Genomic DNA, 21,179 nt, shown 5'->3' with positions numbered 1-21,179 from the left:
TCTCAGCAAACTATCGCAAGAACAGAAAACCAAACACTGCATGTTCTCACTCATAGGTGGGAATTGAACAATGAGAACACTTGGACACAGGGCGGGGAACATCACACACTGGGGCCTGTCATGGGGTGCAGCAGTGGGGGAGGGATAACATTAGGAGAAATACCTGAGGTAAATGAGAAGTTAATGGGTCCAGCACACCAACATGGCACATGTATACATATGTAACAAACATGTACGTTGTGCACATGTACCCTAAAACTTAAAGTAAAAAAAAAAAAAAGAATAGAATTCCTTGGAGAGAGAAAGATAAGACCAGATGATATCCTTTTCTAACATTTAATAAAAGTGTAAATAAATTCAAACCTATGGAAAACTTCAAACATATACAGAAGTAATCAGAACACTAGAATGAACCACCATGGAGAGATATGGATACCTCACTTTAGCATTATCAACTCCTAGCCCATCTTGTTTCATCCGTAACTCCCTTCTTTACCTCATTCTTTTATCATTTAAGTGTATTCCGGACATCAAACAGTTTCATGCATAAATATTTCAATATGTCAGATGAATTTTTAAAACTCTTCCAACTCCAAGATCCCACGTTTCTATAACACCAACACAAGAAAACTGAGAAGTGTACTAACATTCAGAAAGTGAATTATGTGTACCATTTACCCAACCAGTTCTAGATAAACTAAGGGAGTTCGTGCCTGAACTGTCTCATTGTCTAGTTTTATGGTGACATCTAGTGGATAAAAACTGCAACAGACGTGGTAAGATCAAAAAGCATCTATTGTCATGGAGTCATATGGTCAAAGTTTACAGGCTCAAAGTCACTGAACGTTCTTCAGTAGTTCATATCCTTTCCAGAAAAAAAAAAAAAAAAAGTGCAAGGGTGTTATAAAAACTTTTAAAAATCTTGTGACATTTGAGGTTTTTCATAACCTGATTTCTTCCTCCCTATCCAACCCCATTTTTGGTTATTCTCCATTATAAACTATCAATTAGAAAGGTTCCATCACTTATTCCCAAATACAGCAAGCTCACTGCAGATTCTAGGCTTTTCGTTTGTTTGTTTTTTAAGAAAAAATTATCTTGACCAGGTGCGGTGGCTCACGCCTGTGATCCCAGCACTTTGACAGGCCAAGGCAGACGGATCCCTTGAGCTCAGGAATTCGAGACCAGCCTGGCCAACATAGTGAAACCCCATCTCTACTAAAAATACAAAAATTAGCCAGGCATGTTGGCAGCCTCGCGAGGCTGAGGCAGAAGAATCAGGAGATTCTCTTGAACCCAGGAGGTTGCAGTAAGCCAGGACTGCACCACTGCACTCCAGCCTGGGCAACAGAGTGAGACTCCATCTCTAAGAAAAACAATTATCTTGAATTTACCAACTCAAAATGTGTAGTTCAATTCTATCTCTCCCATGAATTCTTCCCCTACTGTTTTCTTAAAATTTTCTGAACTCCCATAGCATAACTTTATTGCAAAACACAGAAAATTTCTCTATATTATTATATAGTATAATGAGTGGTCTATTAGTTTTGTATTTCTACCTGAAAATATAAACCCATGGAGGGTCCTATTTCACATTTCCTTAGTATCGCTACAATCCATAACAAACAGCATATGCAAATACTGCTGACTGATGAGTTCTATTTACGTACTACACAGGTGAAGTGAAATCATCACAACCGTGGGACTAATAGCTACAAGCACCACGAAAGCAAGGACTGTGTCTGTCTTAAGTCAATGTTCTATTCCTTGTACTTTATGCAGTGCCTGGCTCAATAAATATTTGCTAACAAATAAAAATGATTATTACAAACTGAACAATGACAAGAAAGAGTCAAATAGTTGTGGACAAAGAAAAAAATGTTAACAGTATTTCAACATGATAATGTGTGCTTCTAAAGCTTTTCCTATTTATATTAATAGCACAATTAAATTATGACCAAGTATGTTAAGCAGTAATACAGCTTTTATTTTCACATACTCATAATTTTCCATATTTTCTCTCTTCCTCTCATTATTTCTAGGAATACATTTTAAATAAGATGAAGAACAATTACTGAAGCAGAGGTGAAGACTGTATCAACTGAACAATAGCTCAGGTATACCAAGGTGGGGGCTAAATGGACAGAGTCAAGCAATTTGAATGGATGAATCTACTCACAGTGGTTAATTTTTAAATATTAGATATATAAAATGAGTCATTAAATTAAAATTACATTTTTCCAAAAACTCTGGGATATGTTAAGAATTTACTATATTATTCTTTAACCTACAACTATAGATTCATTTATTGTGATAATCAGATTAAAAAATAAGAAAAATGAGACAAAAAGAAATAATAAATGAAATGCCACCTATGTGTACTGAATTTCTTTGCAACAAAGCTAAGAATTATTTCTCTCTGTATGCTACAAACTAATAGTAGCTTACCTAGAATGTAATTTCAATATAACTTGGAAAATCCATGTTCTTGACCTAAAGTGCTTTCTAATAAGTTTTTAATTCTAACACTTTGGCACCTTTCTTTAGATAATTTTAGAGTGTCTTACCAAACACAAATAGATGTAAATTTAAAATTTTTAAAAAGCATTATTCCACTATTCCCCACTTTACAAAGCTAAAAAAAATAAGAGGTGATTATAAAAAGTGAAGCTGAGTGTGACAACTCTTAATCCCTACCTCATACCCGAGATGTCATATTTATAGTTTAGGGGATGGGGAAAATATCATAGACATAAAATAAAATGAACAGGTACTTACAGCCTGGGCTTGTTGTTGGAATAATTCGTTCTGATTCTCTTCATCCTCTATTCCATCCCCAGGCATCAGGGAAGGAGGTAACCTAGAACTTCCAACAGCAACATTCAAATTGTTTGGAAAAACACTTGTCCTTTTGGAAGTTAAGTGTGCTGCTGAAGACTGCATGGCTATAGAGCCTTCTTTTTCCGCCTACACAAAGGAAGAAAGGGGGATAGTAACATTCTACCCCAATCCAGAGCAATCAAATAATGCCTCTAAAGCAGTTCAAGAGATTTTAAATTGGGGTGGGGGGCAGCGGAGAGGCTTTGGCTGGCAGAGGAATGAACATTTACCAGGCACCTCCCATGTGCTAATAATTTAGGTTATCTCATCTAACTCTCACGCAGTCCTATGAGAGAAGTATCATATCCTTATTTTATGGATGAAGAAACTACAATCAGTGAAGTTAAGTAATTAGCCGAAAGTCAATAGCTATTAAGTGGCAAAGCCAGAATTCAAACTCAAGTCTGAACCCAAACTTCTGACATTGCTTTTAACTACTTGGTAAAAGCAAAAAATTGAGTCAGAACACAGGAATAAAACATTATTTCTCTACAAAAAAAGTCTACTAGTTAATCAGATTATATTAGGCATATAATCAAAGGAAAGTAATTCTGTTACTGCCTAATAGCTTATCTCATAACATACATATTTTCCATTCAGTCTTTACTCAGGCTCACTTTTGAACTTACTCTTTCATAAGACTTCTGAAGCTGTTGCTTTTTTCTCAACCTAATTTGTTGATTTACTCGGTATTTAACTTGCTTCTGAAAATGTTTCAAAGCTTCTTGTTTTCTTCTTAGCTGTTCCTTTAGTTCTTCTTCAATCAAATATGCTGATGTCTTTAAAGACGAAAGATAGAAAATGAACTTAAATGTCAGCAGTTTTGTTCATTAGGGCTGTTTTAAACACAGAACAGTCAGGATAAGGATACAATTCTGAAAAAAAAAATTCCATTCTGTACAAAAAAATTGGAATGTATGAGTACTCAAATCAAATCTTAAATTTTTTATTGAACTGGAACTAACGATGTCTCATTAAATCTTAATGAACCAAATAAAACCTATCATATGTTACACATTTTCTAAAATGGAGTAAATAGTCAAGACACACCAGGTTACTTACCACTCACCAAGTATGTCATATTGTAAAATGTCTTCATATTCGGCATTATGCTCCATTTTTAAGCTAGCATGCCCTTCCTTTCATCTCCACCTAGTAAAGGCCTACTCAGTTTTCACAACGATTTAATACCCACTCCCCAGTACCTTCCACAATACTTTCTTCCTCTAAGCCCTCTTATGTTATAACACTTCTCATTTCACCAATGTTAACTGAGTATAGTACTTCTTGACTTCCCTACTAGGTTATGAACTCTTTGAGGAGAGGATATGTATTCAATTCTCCTTTATTTCCCCTACGGCATGTAATAGAGAGCCTTGACTTAAGGGTAATCAATATATATTTATATAATTGCTGAATTCCAAAACATATTCTAAACCAGGGGTGTCCAATCTTTTGGCTTCCCTGGGCCATGTTGGAAGAACTGTCACACAAAATACATTAACACAAACAGTAGCTGATGAGCTAAAACATAAAAATAAACTTTAAAAATCACAAAAAAAATGCATAGTGTTTTAAGAAAATTTATTAATTTACGTTGGGTCACATTCAAAGCCATCCTGGGCCACATGTGGCCCATGGCCGCATGTTGCACAAGCTTGTTCTAAATAATCTGGAACACTTTATCCCATTTGAGATCTTGATCTGCATTTATCTCCTCCAAGTGCTTTGAATAATAATCATCATAGTCATCATCATTAACAGCACTTATCATTATTATGGATCTATTATGTGACAAGTATTTTAACTACATTGTAGCACTCTATTCTCAAAACCACCTTTGGTAGTAGGTATTCTTATCTCTTATGTTACAGATGAGGAAACTGGGGTTCAAGAGGATAAAGTAATTTTAACATAGCTAACTACTAGCAGAACTAGAAGTTTCTGACTCCAACAATTATGTTCCTCTCTACACTGCTTTACTCTAGACTGCTTATGTCTCTCTTTCACTAGGAATTTTCAAATTAAATAAAATCATCATCATATCTCCTACCTATTCCTTCTAACTCGGTGATTCCGACTTCTAACTCTGAAGGGTGCCTCTGATCATTTTACAGGCTGTCATTAAATTCTCAAAATCAAATGCATTCAAATTTCAATTTAAGTTAAAATTTCCAAGGTGTCTATCCCATAAACTATTCTAGTGGAGTGTACAACTGTCAAAGAACAATTAGGTAGAATAATTCCAGTGGAGAGATATATACATAATGAAGCCTGAACAACTGACTCAGCTTAACTCAAGTCCCAGACAAGTTTAAGCCATTCAGCCTCTTTCTTTTACCACCATTTTCTGTGCTCCTCTTTTACTCCACAAGATTACAAGTCAGGTCATAAAGAAACTTCCACCTGGGTTCTTAGAGCGCTCATTCTGAAGGAAGTCAGCACCATATAAAAATTCATACTACTCTGAGATTACCATGCTGTGAGGAAGCCCAAGTTAGTCAAATAGAGAAGCCCATGCGAAAAGAGAACTGTATCTAGCCAGCACCCAGACATTCTAGTTATCCTAGCCCAAGTGTCAGCTATATGAATAAGAAAGCCATCTTGGACATTACAGCCCAGCAGATGCCACATGACTGGGACAGCTTGATTATTTTCTAGCTCCAACCAATACCCAGAAAATAGTCAAGGTGACTCAGACATGTCCAGTTATTTGAGCCCCAGCTAAGGCCCTGGACACTATGGAGAAAAGACAAGCCATTACCACTGTACCCTGCTCAAATTCCTGATACATAGTATTATTTGCTTTATACCACTAAGTTCTGGGGTGGCTGGTTACACAGCAAAAGCTAACCAGAACAAATTATAAAACAATGCAATCCCATATATGATGATAGAACAGCAGTGTCTTTTGATGCTAATTTATTAATAATTATTGGGGGGAGGTAGTCTAAAGCTATGACATTTTTAGGAACCCTGATGGCCTCCTGAAATTTTGGGGAGAAAAATGAGTAGAAGTTCCCCTTTAGAACAGACATGATCTAAGGGCCAAGCTTTAGAAGTAACTATTCAGCATTTATTTTGAGCTGAGAGAACTATATCCGTTAATAAGGGTGGATACCCAGACTAGACATGCTAAAGCTATAAGGAGTTCTATTAGATGCTTGATCAAACTCCCTTTGGCTGGAATTGATCAGAAATTTTTAAATCAGGAAAAGGAGATATGTTTATCCATGTTCCAAGACTTTAATATTTTGAGTTAATGTGTGTGAATACGATATTCAGTACTTAACATAGAAAAAGTTTGATACACTACTGATACTATACAGATGTAACTTGAGCAATTAAAAAGGTGTCAACAACTTAAATACCAAAATATCTTTATACCAAATCTTACCGAGACTTGTGGGGTGTTTCTTGCATTCATCCCTTCTCATTCCACTTTTTTTTTTTTCCCCAGAGATGGAGTCTCATTCTGTTTCCCAGGCTAGAGTGCAGTAGCACGATCATAGCTCACTGCAGCCTAAAACTCGTGGCTCAAGCACTTCAACCACCCTTTTTCAAGGTTTTTCTTCTCTATTTCTTAGCCCTAACAAAGTTTTGATGCTATACTCCATGCTTAAATTGTTATAATTATATTGTAATTTATCCCCAGGATCCAATCACTCCCTATCCTTCAAAACCTTTGAAGCAATTAATCTAATCAAAACACTGGTTGATCATGACATTCACCTGTAAACATTTTAAAACGTCAATCCCTTCTCCAAAATTTCCTATGGTACTCCACCATCCCTATTTTCCATAATCCTGTCAATGACCATTCTCCTACTAAACTTTCCACTCCAATCGATCAAATCTACCCTTAGAATCCTCAACCTTGCTTACTTTTTACTCTCCTCATTCTCCTTAATAGGAGAATCATTCCCTTCCCTTCTCCGATCAAATTATTCATTACACTTTCCTGGGTCACATCAACCCAACGTCATAGCTTCTTGATTAAGCATTATATTCTTAGAACTTATACAGATATACCACCTAGACTCTTAAAATCCTTTTTGGAAATAGGCAGGGTAGGAATAAATCAATGAATATACATACATATGTGCAAACAAATAAAATGAATGAATACAGTATATTGCATTGCTTTAACATTTAAACATGTCTCATTTCTCCTCTGAGATCAAGTACACTGAGGGAACACACCTTATCCTTTTTTCATCCATGTTCAGCACCTTGTCTCACATACAGATAACATTTTGTGCCTTTCATAAATATTTCATGAGTGTCTATATTAGGCAGTATTTAAGATAAAAGTGGGAATGTGATGATAAATGAGATTTGTTCTCTATGCTCAAGGAGTTCACACTGCATCAGGAAAAGATACATAAACAATCTACCATAACACAATGTGGTAAGTGCCAAGTTAAATTTGAACAAATAGCTATGGGGCACAGTTTGGTGAAAGACTATCAGAAACCGTGGAATTTCTAGTCAGACTTTCTCAGATTACCAAAGTTCATCTCTTTCTCCTTTATTCTATTACTCCAATTGCCTGAATCCTCATTATAAAATTTATCATAAATCTTAAGCAACCAATTAATGTTACTTAAAGTATGCCAACTATCATCCATACTAAGTTGCAGTGTCTGGAAGATGTAGATAGTGCCTATGTCTTGGGCATAGCAAGCAATCAAGAGTCTGACGTAAACTGATACACAGATATACATCTATATAACCTGTTCCATGTACATTATGTTCTATATATTATAGTAAGTGAGTAATAAGCATTTGATTATGCCAACTAAAGCTGCAGTCAAGTTTTGGCAAATGCTTGTTTGTTCTATAATCCTGATGCAAGAACATAAACTATGTATGGCAGAATAGAAACAGCATCCTCGGACTGTTCATCTTTAAGCACCCAGGATTAGAGAAGGCTAATAAAAAGGGTGGTGGGGAACCCCACCATATTTGGATCAAACTGACACTCACATATGCTGGGATTTCCGAACTACCTGGTGAGGCAGGTTCCACCCATGCCCCAACTGGTACTATAGCCTGGTTCCTCTCAGCCAGCACTGCCAACACGTCCTTGCTCTTCAGGGGGTTTAAAGCCAGGGGCAACCTTGTGGTATTTCGAGGTTTCTTTGGGGCCATACTTCCCAGCATCTGTGACTCCTGGTTAGGAGAAAGAAAAAGCTTAAAATCTTCAAACGACTGCATTAAAAGCTTAAAATCTTCAAATGACTGCATTAAAACCTCCTAACACATGAGCCACAGGCCCGTGAAAAGAAGAGAAGCCCTGGAGGCAGAAGCCTGGCACGGAGTGGAAACACAAGTATTCTAGAGAAAAACGAAGAAAAGAAGGGAAGAGAAATAGGCACAAAGAGGCAAGGAAAAGTTTTTAAGTTGCCTTCTAGAAGAAATGGCGATGAGAGGGAAGAGAAAGGATGGGAATGACAGAACGATGACTGTGCCCCGCTGTGGGCGCAGTGAGGCGGGAAGGGAGGAATGACAGCAGCACACCGGGGAAAGAGGGAGGGGCGGGGACCTGTGTCTGCAGCCGAGAGTCCCAGTAATCTGTATCCAGTTATGGGAAGACGCGCTGAACGGCTGGGAGCCTCGGGCCAGATACAAGTCTGCTTCTGAGGCCCCGAGGTCCACTCCGGCTGAGATGCCACTGGCCGGGAATCGGCCCGCAATTCGCCACAGACTCAGTCTACTCGCTGTACTAAGGAAACCGCCTCAAGTAAACCGCCACTTTGGGGCGGACTGCTCCGTCCCGCCCCCCGTAGCCTTGTGCCCGCCCCTTCCGGGCCCGCGTCCCCTCCCGCAGCTGGGAAGGCGTGAGAGGTGGGGTTTTGAGCGTCCGTGGTATCGCCACTTCCTCTTCCTGCCCGGCTGAGGGGGCGGAAACGTGTGGGTACGCGCGGTTGCTAGGTAATACACCATCTGAGGCGAGGTGGGAATGTAGTTGCTGGACCAGCGCCGAGACCTCCTAAATCCCTCCGGAAAGGGATGCGTTGGGCCTGTGATCTGGCAGACTGGGCGGGCCAGGAGCCCCAGCAGAGGGAACCACGGGAAAAGAATGAAAGAGGGAGGCGAGCCTGGCATGGCTTCCTGGAGAAACAAATTAAGCTAACAAATTTTTCGGATCCTCTGTGCAGCTCATTTTACAACGCTGTTTCGTACGTGTTATTGTATTTGGACATCATGGCCTCTTGAGTGGTCTCCCTCTCTGCTGCAAGCTCTGCTGTAATCCAGAGACACTTGACTATCTCTGTAGGATAATTTATTCATTCGGTTAACATACATTACTACGAGCTTTTTATATACCAATGCTGTTCCAAGCACCGGAGATACGTAGCTATGAACGAAACAAATATCCCTGCTCAGGGAATTCACAATAGAGTGAGGGGAAATAAGCGAATAAACAATGAGTAAGTAAATGTCTGTGATGTGGAGTAAAAGCAAAGAAAGCGGATAGGGAGTGTAGCGGGCAGGGTGGGAATGGGAAGGATGAAATATTAGAATGTCCAGAGAAAGCTGCACTGCGATACTTTTCAGCAAAAACTTAAATGAGATAATAGAAGAGGCCACTGTGCTCTTCAGTGGAGACTTTATAAACATGTTCCAGATACAACAGCAAGTACAAACGCCCCAAGGTGGGAGCATTGGCTCGTTGAGAAAAAGTCAGGAGGATAGTGTAACTGGAGCAGAGGGAAAGGGGAAGAATGCTGAGACAGTAGGTCAAGCAGGCAGTCCAATCGAACATCGTCAGCCACCATAGGTGTTGAGATGAGGAGCCACTGGAGCAAGGTTTGGAGCAAAGGAACACCATAATGTGACTTAAAATTAAAAAAAAAAAAATCCGAATGTTGTAGTGAGAATACACTGTAAAGACCAATTAGGTGGCTACTGCAATAATTCGGATAAGGGATTATGATGTCTTGGATCAAGGAGGCAGTGGTGGAGATGATGATAAGTGGTTGAATTCTGTAGTTATTTGGGAGGCAAAACTTTCAGGATCTGTTGAAGGTTTGGATATGGATTGTGTGAGGGAGAGATGTCAAGGAAAACTAGGGGCTTCATCCTGAGCAGCTGTCAGGATGAAATTACTGAAATAGTGAAGATGGTGGAAGGAGTAGATTTGGAAAGGGGAAGATCAGGAGTTCAGTTTGGGGCAGATTAAGTTTTATTTATCTAATCAACATCCAAGAAGATAGTATGAGAAAAAGTGTCGGGAGCTGAGAGAAGAGTTCTGGGCTGCAAATACAAATTTAAGAGTTGTTAGCCTGTAGATTGAAAGCCGTGAGACTGGATGGACTCATCAAGGGGTTGAATAGAGACAGATGAAAGAATAAATCCTAAAACAGCCCCAGGGTATTTCAGTATTACAGAGGCTGAGAAAAAGAGGAGGAGAATGCTAAGAGATTGAGAAGGATTAATCAGTAAACCAAGGAAGAAAACCACAAGGGTGTGATACCTTGAAAGCCAGGTGAAAAAGAAATGTTCCATTGAGGGCAGACCATCTGTGTTAAATCCTGCTGACAGATCAAATAAGGTAAGGACTGAAAATTGACTATTGGATTTGACCGTGTGGAAGTCATTGATAACTTTTAAAAGAGCAGTGTCTTTAGAGCAGTTGGAGAGCAAAAGCCTGATGGGCTAGGCAAGAAAGAGTAGGAGAAGGAATTGGAGACAGAAATTTTAGACAATTCTTTCCATGAATTTTGTTTTGAGGGGACACAGAGAAAGAGGTGGCTGAATGTAGAGGTAGGATCATTGGAGAGTTATTTAAGATCATAGCATATATTTTTTATTGATGGAAATTAACCAGTAGACAGGAGGAAACTAATCATGCAGAAGAGATATGAGAGAATTTGGGGATCTACAGTCATGTGTCACTTAAAGATGGGGATACATTTTGAGAAATGTTAGGTGATTTGTCTTTGTACAAACCTCATAGAGGAAATGGAACCTAGTGAACAAGTGGAGGGATTGGCCTTAGATAGCAGGACGTATGGTTAATTATAATAATAGCAGAAGAGTTAGAATACCCAGGAAACAGATAATTAGGTAATGTAGTGGTAGGAGCTTATGGAAATTCTCTTCTGATTACTCTGTTTTCTCTGTAAAATAGTATTGTAGCCAACAAGATGGCCCCTAATGATCCCCACCTTTGTGTAGTCCCCTCTCCCACATTGTACCTAGGTTGGTCTGCATGACCAACAGAATATGGCAGAAGGGGTGGTGTATTACTACAGAGGTTAGTTTATAAGAGACATGCTCACATGCACTTGCTTGCTCTCCCTCTCTCCTTTCCTCCCTCCTTCCCTCTCTCTCAGATCTCTTGCTCTGAGAGAAGCCATGTACATAATTAGCAGTTCTATAAAGAGGATCACATGGCAAAAAACTGAAACATTCTGACAGCAGCCCTGTGCATGAACTTGGGAAGTAGACCCTCCAGCCCTAATCAAGTCTTCAGAGACTGTGCTCTCAGCCAAGAATTGACTGCAACCTCATAAGAGACCCTGAGCCAGACTGCCCAACCAGAAACTATGTGAGATAATGTTTGTTGTATTAGGATGCTAAATTTCGGCCGGGCGCGGTGGCTCAAGCCTGTAATCCCAGCACTTTGGGAGGCCGAGACGGGCGGATCATGAGGTCAGGAGATCGAGACCATCCTGGCTAACACGGTGAAACCCTGTCTCTACTAAAAATACAAAAAACTAGCCGGGCGAGGTGGCCGGCGCCTGTAGTCCCAGCTACTCGGGAGGCTGAGGCAGGAGAATGGCGTAAACCCGGGAGGCGGAGCTTGCAGTGAGCTGAGATCCGGCCACCGCACTCCAGCCCAGGCGACAGAGCAAGACTCCGTCTCAAAAAAAAAAAAAAAAAAAGATGCTAAATTTGAGGGTCATTTGTTATACAATGAGAAGTAGAAAGTAAGGGACAGTGAAAAGTTGGTAGAGTCAAGAAGTTGTAGGTCCCTGTGGTGGTCTAAGGTTTGTTAGAACAGGATACTTAAAAGAATGTGCTAAGATAAGAGGTGGTGGTCTGAGAGTAGGATGCTTGGAGCTGAGTGTATGGAGAGGCTGTGGTTATTGGTGCTGTCAAAGTCTATGGTATGACCAAAGGAGGGAAAGCTAAGGAAGGTTAAAGAACAAGATCACTGGAGAAGGGATAGAAACCGAGCACCAGAGCATTGATTGGATGATCCATGAGGATACCAAAATCACCAAAAAATATAACAAGAATGATGTTGGAGAGAGCCAGAAGCAACAATCTTGAAAAGGCTTGGAGACTGGTGGATAAGTATAACTTGGAAACCCAATCATGGTATAGTCTGGTGACATGAGATTCAAAGTTGTAGGTGAGGTTAAGAAAAAGGGAGGAGGTAGTTTAGCAATAGCACTGAGTAACTGCATAGCAAGAAGGAAACTCATCCCACCTCCACTCAGAGGGGCAAGGAACAAAAAACAGCTACTATTAGATGAGTGCAAAAGTAATTGTGGTTTTTGCATTGTTGGAATTTGCCATTTCGTGTTGGAATACATGCTTGAATAAATGTGGTTATGTTATACATCAGTTTAATGGGCATTTCTCACTTTTTTTTGCTAATAACTTATTTCTTGCTGTTTATGTTTACTTTAGACTATGGAAATTATGTTAGACAAAAAACAAATGCAAGCAGTTTTCTTATTCAAGTTCAAAATGGGCTGTAAAGCAGCAGAGACAACTTGCAACATCAAGAATGTATTTGGCCCAGGAACTGCTAGCGAACATACAGTGCAGTGGTGGTTCAAGTTTTGCAAAGGATGGCCAGGCGTGGCAGCTCACACCTGCAATCCCAGCACTTTGGGAGGCCAAGGCATCCAGATCACTTGAGGTCAGGAGTTTGAGACCAGCCAGGCCAACATGGTGAAACCCCTTCTCTACTAAAAATACAAAAATTAGTTGGGCATGGTGGCACGTACCTATAATCCCAGCTACTCAGGAGGCTGAGGTGGGAGAATCGGTTGAACCTGGGAGGCAGAGGTTGCAGTGAGCAGAGATCATGCCACTGTACTCCAGTGACAGAACAAGACTCTGTCTCAATTTAAAAAGAAAGAAAGAAAGTTTTGCAAAGGAAATGAGAGCCTTGAAGATGATGAGCGTAGTGTCCGGCCATCGGAAGTTGACAGTGACTAATTGAGAGCAATCATTGAAGCTGATCCTCTCATAGCTACAGGAGAAGTTGCCTAAGAACTCAATGTTGACCATTCTATGGCCACTTGGCATTTGAAGCAAATTGGAAAGGTGAAAAAGTTCGATAAATGAGTGCCTCATGAGCCAACCGAAAATCAAAAAATTATCATTTTGAAATGTTGTCTTCTCTTGTTCTACACAACAATGAACCATTTCTCCATTTGGATTGAAATGTGCTATGAAAAGTAGATTTTATACAAAGCTGACAACGTCCAGCTCAGTGGTTGAACCCAGAAGAAGCTCCACAGCACTTCCCAGAGCACCAAAAACAAGTCATGGTCACCGTTTGGTGGTCTGCGGCCAGTCTGATCCACTGTGGCTTTCTGAATCCTGGTGAAACCATTACATCTGAGAAGTATGCTTAGCAAATCAATGAGCCACTGAAAAGTGCAACACCTGCAGCTGACAGTGGTCAACAGAAAGGACCCAGTTCTTCTCCACAACAACAACGATGCCTGACTACTTGTCGCACAACCAACCCTTCAAAAGTTGAACAAATTGGTCTATGAAGTTTTGCCTCATCCGCCATATTCATCTGACCTGTGGCCAAACCAACTACCACTTCTTCAAGCATCTCAACAACTTTTTGCAGGGAAAACACTTCTACAACCAGCAGGATGCAGAAAATGCTTTTTAAGAGTTCAGCGAATCCCAAAGTACAGCTTCTTACACTACAGGAATAAACGAACTTATTTCTCATTGGCAAAAAGGTATTGATTGTAATGGTTCTATTTTGATTAATAAAAATGTGTTTGAGCCTAGTTATAATCACTTAAAATTCATGGTCCAAGACCGCAATTAGTTTTTTTTTTTTTTTTAATTATACTTTAAGTTCTGGGATACACGTGCAGAACATGCAGGTTTGTTACATAGGTATACACATGCCACAGTGGTTTGCTGCAACCATCAACCCATCATCAGTCTATTTTGTTAATCTTTTCAAAAAACAAGCTCCTGTATTCATGGATTTTTTGAAGGGTTTTTCGTGTCTCTATCCCTTCGATTTGGCTCTGATCTTAGTTATTTCTTGTCTTCTGCTATTTGCTCTTGCTTCTCTAGCTCTTTTCATTGTGATGTTAGGGTGTCGATTTTACGTCTTTCCTGCTTTCTCCTGTGGGCATTTAAGTGCTATAAATTTCCCTCTAAACACTGCTTTAGCTGTGTCCCAGAGATTCTGGTACATTGTGTCTTTGTTCTCATTGGTTTCAAATAACTTATTTCTCTCTTAATTTCATTATTTACCCAGTAGTCATTCAGGAGCAGGTTGTTCAGTTTCCATGTAGTTGTGTGGTTTTGAGTGAATTTCTTAACCCTGAGTTCTAATTTGATTGCACTGTGGTCTGAAAGACTGTTATAATGTCTGTTCTTTTGCATTTGCTGAGGAGTGTTTCACTACCAATTATGTGGTCAATTTTAGAATAAGTGCAATGTGGTGCTAAGAAGAAGGTATAATCTGTTGATTTGGGGTGGAGAGTTCTTTGGATATCTGTTAAGTGTGCCTGATCCAGAGCTGAGTTAAAGTCCTGAATATCCTTGTTAATTTTCTGTCTCATTGATCTAATATTGATAGTGGAGTGTTAAAGTCTCCCGACTATTATTGTGTGGGAGTCTAAGTCTCTTTGTAGGTCTCTAAGAACTTGCTTTATCAATCTAGGTGCTCCTGTATTGGGTGCATATATATTTAGGATAGTTAGCTCTTTTTGGTGCATTGATCCCTTTACCATTATGTAATACCCTTGTCTCTTTTGATCTTTGTTGGTTTAAAATCTATTTTATCAGAGACTAGGATTGTAACTCCTGCTTTTTTTTTTGCTTTACCATTTGCTTGGTAAATATTCTCCTGTTCCTTTATTTTGAGCCTATGTGTGTCTTTGCACATGAGATGGGTCTCCTTAGTACAGCACACTGATGGGTCTTGACTCTTTATCCAATTTGCCAGTCTGTGTCTTTCAATTGGGGCATTTAGCCCATTTACATTTAAGGTTAATATTGTTATGTGTGAATTTGATCCTGTCATTATGATGCTAGCTGGTTATTTTGCCCGTTAGTTGATGCAGTTTCTTCATAGTGTTTATGGTGTTTACAATTTGGTATGTTTTTGCAGTGGTTGGTACCAAAACCCCAATTACTTTTGCACCAACCTAATACTTGAGAAGGCAACAGAGAGGTTGAATTGCACACCTCCATACACAAGACACATACATGCACACCAACACTTGGGAAGAAGTGTTGTTAGGTATCTCCTTGCTTTCTTCAACTCTCCACCTCAAGGTCTGTGCCTCCCACTAGCAACTGGGCCAGTGGTTTCATAATAATCTACATTCTTCTTTTTTGAGACAGAGTCTTGCTCTGTCACCCAGGCTGGAGTGCAGTGGCACGATCTTGGCTCACTGCAACCTCCACCTTCTGAGTTCAAGCGATTCTTCTGCCTCAGCCTCTCCAGTAGCTGGGATTACAGGTACCCGCCACCATGCCCAGCTAATTTTAGTAGAGACGGGGTTTCACCATGTTGGCCAGGCTGGTCTTGAACTCCTGACCTCCGGTGATCTGCCTATCTCAGCCTCCCAAAGTGCTGGGATTACAACTGTGAGCCACCACACCCAGTCAATAATCTACATTCTTGATATGTCCAGAGAATTCACATCTAAGGCCCTGTTCCCCTTTTCTGACCTCTTCAGGAACACTTATATTCTATATAACCAGTGTTGGTTTCTCATCAAGGAAACTGTTTGCTTCTAAATATCTATCTTCCTCAGGAACTTAAAAGAATGGATGCTGCTGGCACCAAAGTGTTGAGGCCCTGCTCCAGAGCACTCCTCATCAGAGTTGGATATAATCCCTTTTCTGTGTCTGGGGGATCCCTGGACATGTCTGCACAAAGCCCCGAGTCATTGGGTCCTTGGCAGCAGTCCACCCCATACAGAACTGATTGTTTCATGAGCATGAGGGAGCAATTTGCATTTTTGGTCACTACTTTCCTATTTGTTGCTGGCTGACCCATACCTGTAACAAATTAGAAAACTTGGTCACATGTCAGTTCTCAGGGCATAGCCTGAGGAGAACATCTATAGAAGTGAGAAACCTGCCTATCTCTACTCTCAGGGGAACTGGATTTTGGGGAATGAAGCCTCAGGCAGCTGAGTCATGCCCACTTTCAGCCCCTCTCCCAAGTTTCAGCAGGGTGTTCAAGGGCTAACTGATATTCTGAGCTATTTTCTGAAAATGAACCATAGCACTGTCCTTTTTCTTCCTCCTCCTTATTCACCTCTCAAAATAACCTTTTTAACTAGGATAACTAGAGGAGTCCTTCTGCTTGCCCGTGCAGACCAGGTCTCTGCAGTAGCATTTCACTGTAAATGGCACCAATAGCAGATTGCTCCAGTTAAGCCCAGTTTTCTCAACAGCATCTGCTGTATACTTTTTGCAAAAGATTCTCTAATTTTACTACGGATGCAGAAGTCTTTTTCTCCTTACTCTTGGGTGTGTGATTAAAAGAAAATTAACAGGGATTTCAGCATCTCTCTATATTGCCAAATATTCATCTAGGATAGTTGACAGATGCACTATCCAGATCTTCCAAGGAAGGGTTTGTTGGCTGTCTGCTCCCTCTGCGACAGAGCAAGACTCTATCTCAGAAATAAATAAATAAATAAATACATAAATACATAAATAAAGTCCTTCTTTCTAGTCCCTGTTGACACTGTTGAGCCTCTGAATTACCTCAATGCTACCCCATCTCTAGTCTTTCTAAATACATGAGCCAATAAAGTTATTTATTATTAATGCCAATTTGCATTAGGTTTTATATGATTTGTAACGCAGACCATAGATGAGCTCTGAGATGAGTCCACTGGTAAATATTGGAGACTAAAAGAGACAAACAGAATGAATCAGAGCTACCTACAAAAACTGGTTCCTGGAATGGCCTCAAAACTGAGCCCTCCAATTCCAGATCCAGGTCTTGTGTATTCATGCAATATGCCTCTCGTCTGATGGTACTTCACTGGGATATCTATTCTTTAAAGCCAAAGAAGCTTGACTAAGGTAGGAGACTTTTCCTTTTTTTGTTTTTTGAGACAAATTCTCTGTCGCCCAGGCTGGAGTGCAGTGATGCAACCTTGACTCACTGCAACCTCTGCCTCCAAGTTCAAGAGATTCTCCTGCCTCAGCCTCCCAAGTAGCTGAGATTACAGGCATGTGCCACCACACCCAGCTAATTTTTTGTGTTAAGTAGATCAGGGTTTCGCCATGTTGGTCAGGAGAGACTTTTCCTTTGAAGCTAGTTTTAGCCAACATTATTTTATCTATCCTTGTTTACTTACATTATTCACTCTATGCTTGACTTTTTAAAAAAAAATCTCTTGAAGTATAAAAATTCTAATCGTTAAAGATACTTTAAAAATAGGTTGCAGGGCCGGGCATGGTGGCTTACGCCTGTAATCCCAGCACTTTGGGAGGCCGAGGCGGGCGGGTCACAAGGTCGGGAGATTGAGATCATCCTGGCTAACATAGTGAAACCCCGTCTCTACTAAAAATACAAAAAATTAGCTGGGCATGGTGGCGGGTGCTTGTAGTCCCAGCTACTCGGGAGGCTGAGGCAGGAGAATGGCGTGAACCCGGAGGCGGAGCTTGCAGTGAGCCGAGACCGCTACTGCACTCCAGAGTGAGATTCCGTGTCAAAAAAAAAATAGCTTGCCAGCTCTAAAAGCAATTTTTGAAAAGGAATTTTAAAAATGTAACCCCTAAAAGGTGTAAGACATGAGGCCTTAAAAGAGAAAATAAGAGGAAAACCTTCTGGAGAAGATAGTGTGATGGCTGCACAGCAATATGAACGTACTAAATCCCACTGAAATGTATACCTTAAAAAGTTAAAATGATAAACTGTGTATTTTGTATATTTTACCACAATAAAAATAAATGAAAATAGAATTTTATTTTTTTAAAAAAAGCGGTAAGGCTCTCTAGATAACTATTTGGAGAAAGCCAAGTTATTCATTTGTGTGTGTTCTGTTGTAATTGTTTAAATTATCTACTATTAAGAGTCACATTTTCTATATCCCAAATCTTTGGGGATAGCACATTACAGTGGGGAAAGGGGTTTTAAAGACAAACTTGGGCTTATGTTCCAGTTCTGCAATTTACTGTCTGTGGTCAAGTCACATTATCTGAGTCTTTATTTCTAGATATGTAACATATGTAATAATAATTGACCCTTCAGGGTTTGTTTGTGTTTTGTGAGAAGTAACATTACATATGTAAAATATATCATACATAATAGACTTTCAGTAAATGCTTGCTAATATATATTTTAGGAAGCAAGATAGAAGTCATAAAACCTTGGAAGATTTCGATTTGCCTTCCCAGCATCTCTTCTCCTACTTTTTCTAGCAATGGCCCCACCTGTGACTGTGGGGTTAAGTACATGGCCCAGCCTGGGATAGTGTTCTAGGCTCCTTGCTACAGTGATTGATCCAGAGCTGTGCATGTGACCTAAGCCACAGCCCTTTGCCAAGATTATTTTTTAACTAGTTCTATCAAGAGTCTTCTTCTCCTGCCTGCATGACAAGCTGCACTGTCCAATATGTTAACCACTAGATACATGTGTTAAGTTTAATTACAATTAAATGAAATTTATAATGTATTTCCTCAGTCCACTAGCCACATGGGCTAATTAATGGCTACTATATTTGGCAGTACAGATACAGCATACTGCCTTATTTCCAATTATTCCTGCTCCCTGAAAAATTTTCTTACATAATGCAAGAAATTCTTCTCTGTTTGTTTCAGATAGCTCCAGTTGAACTTCAGGCACTTACAACCAGATGATCTTGACAAATCACATTGCTTAGTTTGCCGGACAACAAACCAGATGCAGAATCTTGGAGGCCTAACTTTGGCAAGAATCTTTAAACTAGACAAAGCCAAATCCTGTAAGTACTGCAACAAGGGGAAAAATTGGGGGCTGTCTTCAAGCCACCTCTGCTAACAACTTAGCTAGGGCCTTCTTTGAAGAAATGTGGTTCCTCCCCATGTTGAATCCTATGTATCACAAATCTGTCTTCTTAGTGTCCCTGGCCTAACCAGTGCGGGCTCTGTTTCCCTTGCTAAGCTTTGTTTTTTACGGTCCTGTCACCTGCCTGATCCCTTTTCTCACATCTTTTTTCAGAACTCTCCTTTCCCTACTTAGTTTTTACTTCTGGGCCCGGCTGAAGGCAACCTCTTTCAGGGGTACAGCATTATGAACACTAGACAGGAAGCACAATTAAGTCTAGGCTGTGCCAACTTGTAAAATGTGTGACGTGGAGCAGGTTATTTAACCTCTCTAAGCTTCATGATTCTCCTGGAAAAAATGAAGGAAAAAAAAAATCCCACTGCACAGCGTTGTTAGAAGGTTAAATAAAATAATATTCTAAAAGATAATTTGTAAAAAGCAATGCAAATATTTTATCAATTATACTTGCTTATATAGATGTAGGCGCAGCCTTCCCGGCTATAATATATTTCAGCTCCTAGACAGGGATCCAGGGATTGTGTCGTCTATTACTTTTGAATGTGCCGCCTTCCTCCTGTTCCATATCCCACCACTCTTATTAATGTTTGGAACATAGAGTGTTCTTCACACAGTAGGCAAGTATCAGATGCTAGCCAGCTGATTCCCATTTCTGAGGCCCCCTCTTTGGTAGGAGGGTGAACAACCGCAGAGGGTGGCGAATCCTTCCCCTGACACGGTTGGTGGGTCGACACCATCTGAGGATCTAGGAGAAGGGAAACAATGAAGCCTTTCATGAGTTGGGGTGTAATTTGTGGCTTCCCCATGATTTTTCAACCTGTTTGTATTTGAGCACTGAAGTTTTACAAGAACAGAACTCCAGAGACATTCTCCAGAATGTCCTTGCTGCATCTTAAGTAGGTCAGCAAAAGCTGGATCTTTCCAGCCCTTTAATGCCAATTAATTTCTCCTCTTTGTTCCTCTGGAGAGTGGCTGAATAGAGCACGTTTAGCAACCATGGACACAAGCCTGAGTCCCTCTCAGTTTCTGAGGGGGCCGGAATTCTATTCAAAAATCAAATATTTACTCTCAGTATAAAAGACTTTGATATTCTCCTGTTTTCAGTAGAGAAATGGGAGCATCTCCTTGCTGCCCTTCCAAAATTTACCCAGGACCCCATGCCACCCCTGAGATCATGTATTTCTCCCAACAAACTCCACATCTTGTGGAGACACCGTATCTCCGCAGAACCCTTTTCATCTGAGTAACTCTTCGTGTTTACAGAAATCTGCAGCCAGCAAAACCAATCAATGTTTAGGATGAAGGTGCCTTTTGACTCCATTTCTACTTTCTATTTGATGTTTTTCAGAGGCCCCCAGAGTAGGACCACCTAGGAGAACTTTAGAAAGAAAACGAATAGAAAAAAAAGGTTCTCGGAGGGGGGCCATTCCTCACTGTCCAGGCATACAGAAAGCTTGTTTTGTTCTGAAGGGAGCTGGCTAATCTGTCTCTTATTCAGAGGTTGCTGTAGGAGCTGGGGCCTGCCTCCTCTCAACACAAAGCCTCATACAAACTCGTTGTTTCCCAGGCAATGTGCTGCAGCTCTACAAATTCTCTGACTGGTGTTTGCCTCCTGAGTCCTCTGTCCTTTAGGAGAAATCAAACTTATGGTAGAGACAACACCAGTACCATTTGCAGATAGATTTATACAACAAAAAATAAAAATGAAAATACCTTCATCACTAGGCCAGGTGCGGTGGCTCACACCTGTAATTCCAGCACTTTGGGAGGCCCAGGTGGGTGGATCATGAGGTCAGGAGTTCAAGACCAGCCTGGCCAAGATGGTGAAACCCCATCTCTACTAAAAACACGAAAAAATTGGCCAGGCATGGTGGCGGGCACCTGTAGTCCCGGCTACTCAGGAGGCTGAGGCAGATAAGTGCTCGAACTCGGGAGGTGGAGGCTGCAGTGAGCAGAGATCATGCCACTGCATTCATTCCAGCCTGGGTGACACAGCAAGACTCTATCTCAAAAATAGCTGGGCATGGTGGCGGTTGCCTCTAAT

At 40.4% G+C, this 21,179-nt stretch overlaps 1 protein-coding gene across 1 annotated transcript in view; it reads right to left on the bottom strand.

Moving 5' to 3' along the window:
• Window positions 1–8,676, bottom strand: part of CCDC15 (coiled-coil domain containing 15) — a 97,636-nt gene extending 88,960 nt beyond the window's left edge. The window contains exons 1-4 of the mRNA XM_011934587.1: window positions 8,429–8,676; window positions 7,870–8,055; window positions 3,510–3,659; window positions 2,779–2,967 (exon numbers count right to left, since the gene is read on the bottom strand). Of these exons, the coding sequence (XP_011789977.1) occupies window positions 2,779–2,967; window positions 3,510–3,659; window positions 7,870–8,046 (516 nt within the window). The 5' untranslated portion in view covers window positions 8,047–8,055; window positions 8,429–8,676. The remainder of the gene's footprint in view (window positions 1–2,778; window positions 2,968–3,509; window positions 3,660–7,869; window positions 8,056–8,428) is intronic.
• Window positions 8,677–21,179: the final 12,503 nt, after the last annotated feature.

This window comes from Colobus angolensis, unplaced genomic scaffold (genome assembly GCF_000951035.1).
Source record: "Colobus angolensis palliatus isolate OR3802 unplaced genomic scaffold, Cang.pa_1.0 Scaffold137, whole genome shotgun sequence".
NCBI classification, from domain to species: Eukaryota; Metazoa; Chordata; class Mammalia; order Primates; family Cercopithecidae; genus Colobus; species Colobus angolensis.
The sequence above is the reverse complement of the archived record's forward strand: the minus strand, read 5'-3'. Positions and strand labels throughout refer to the sequence as shown.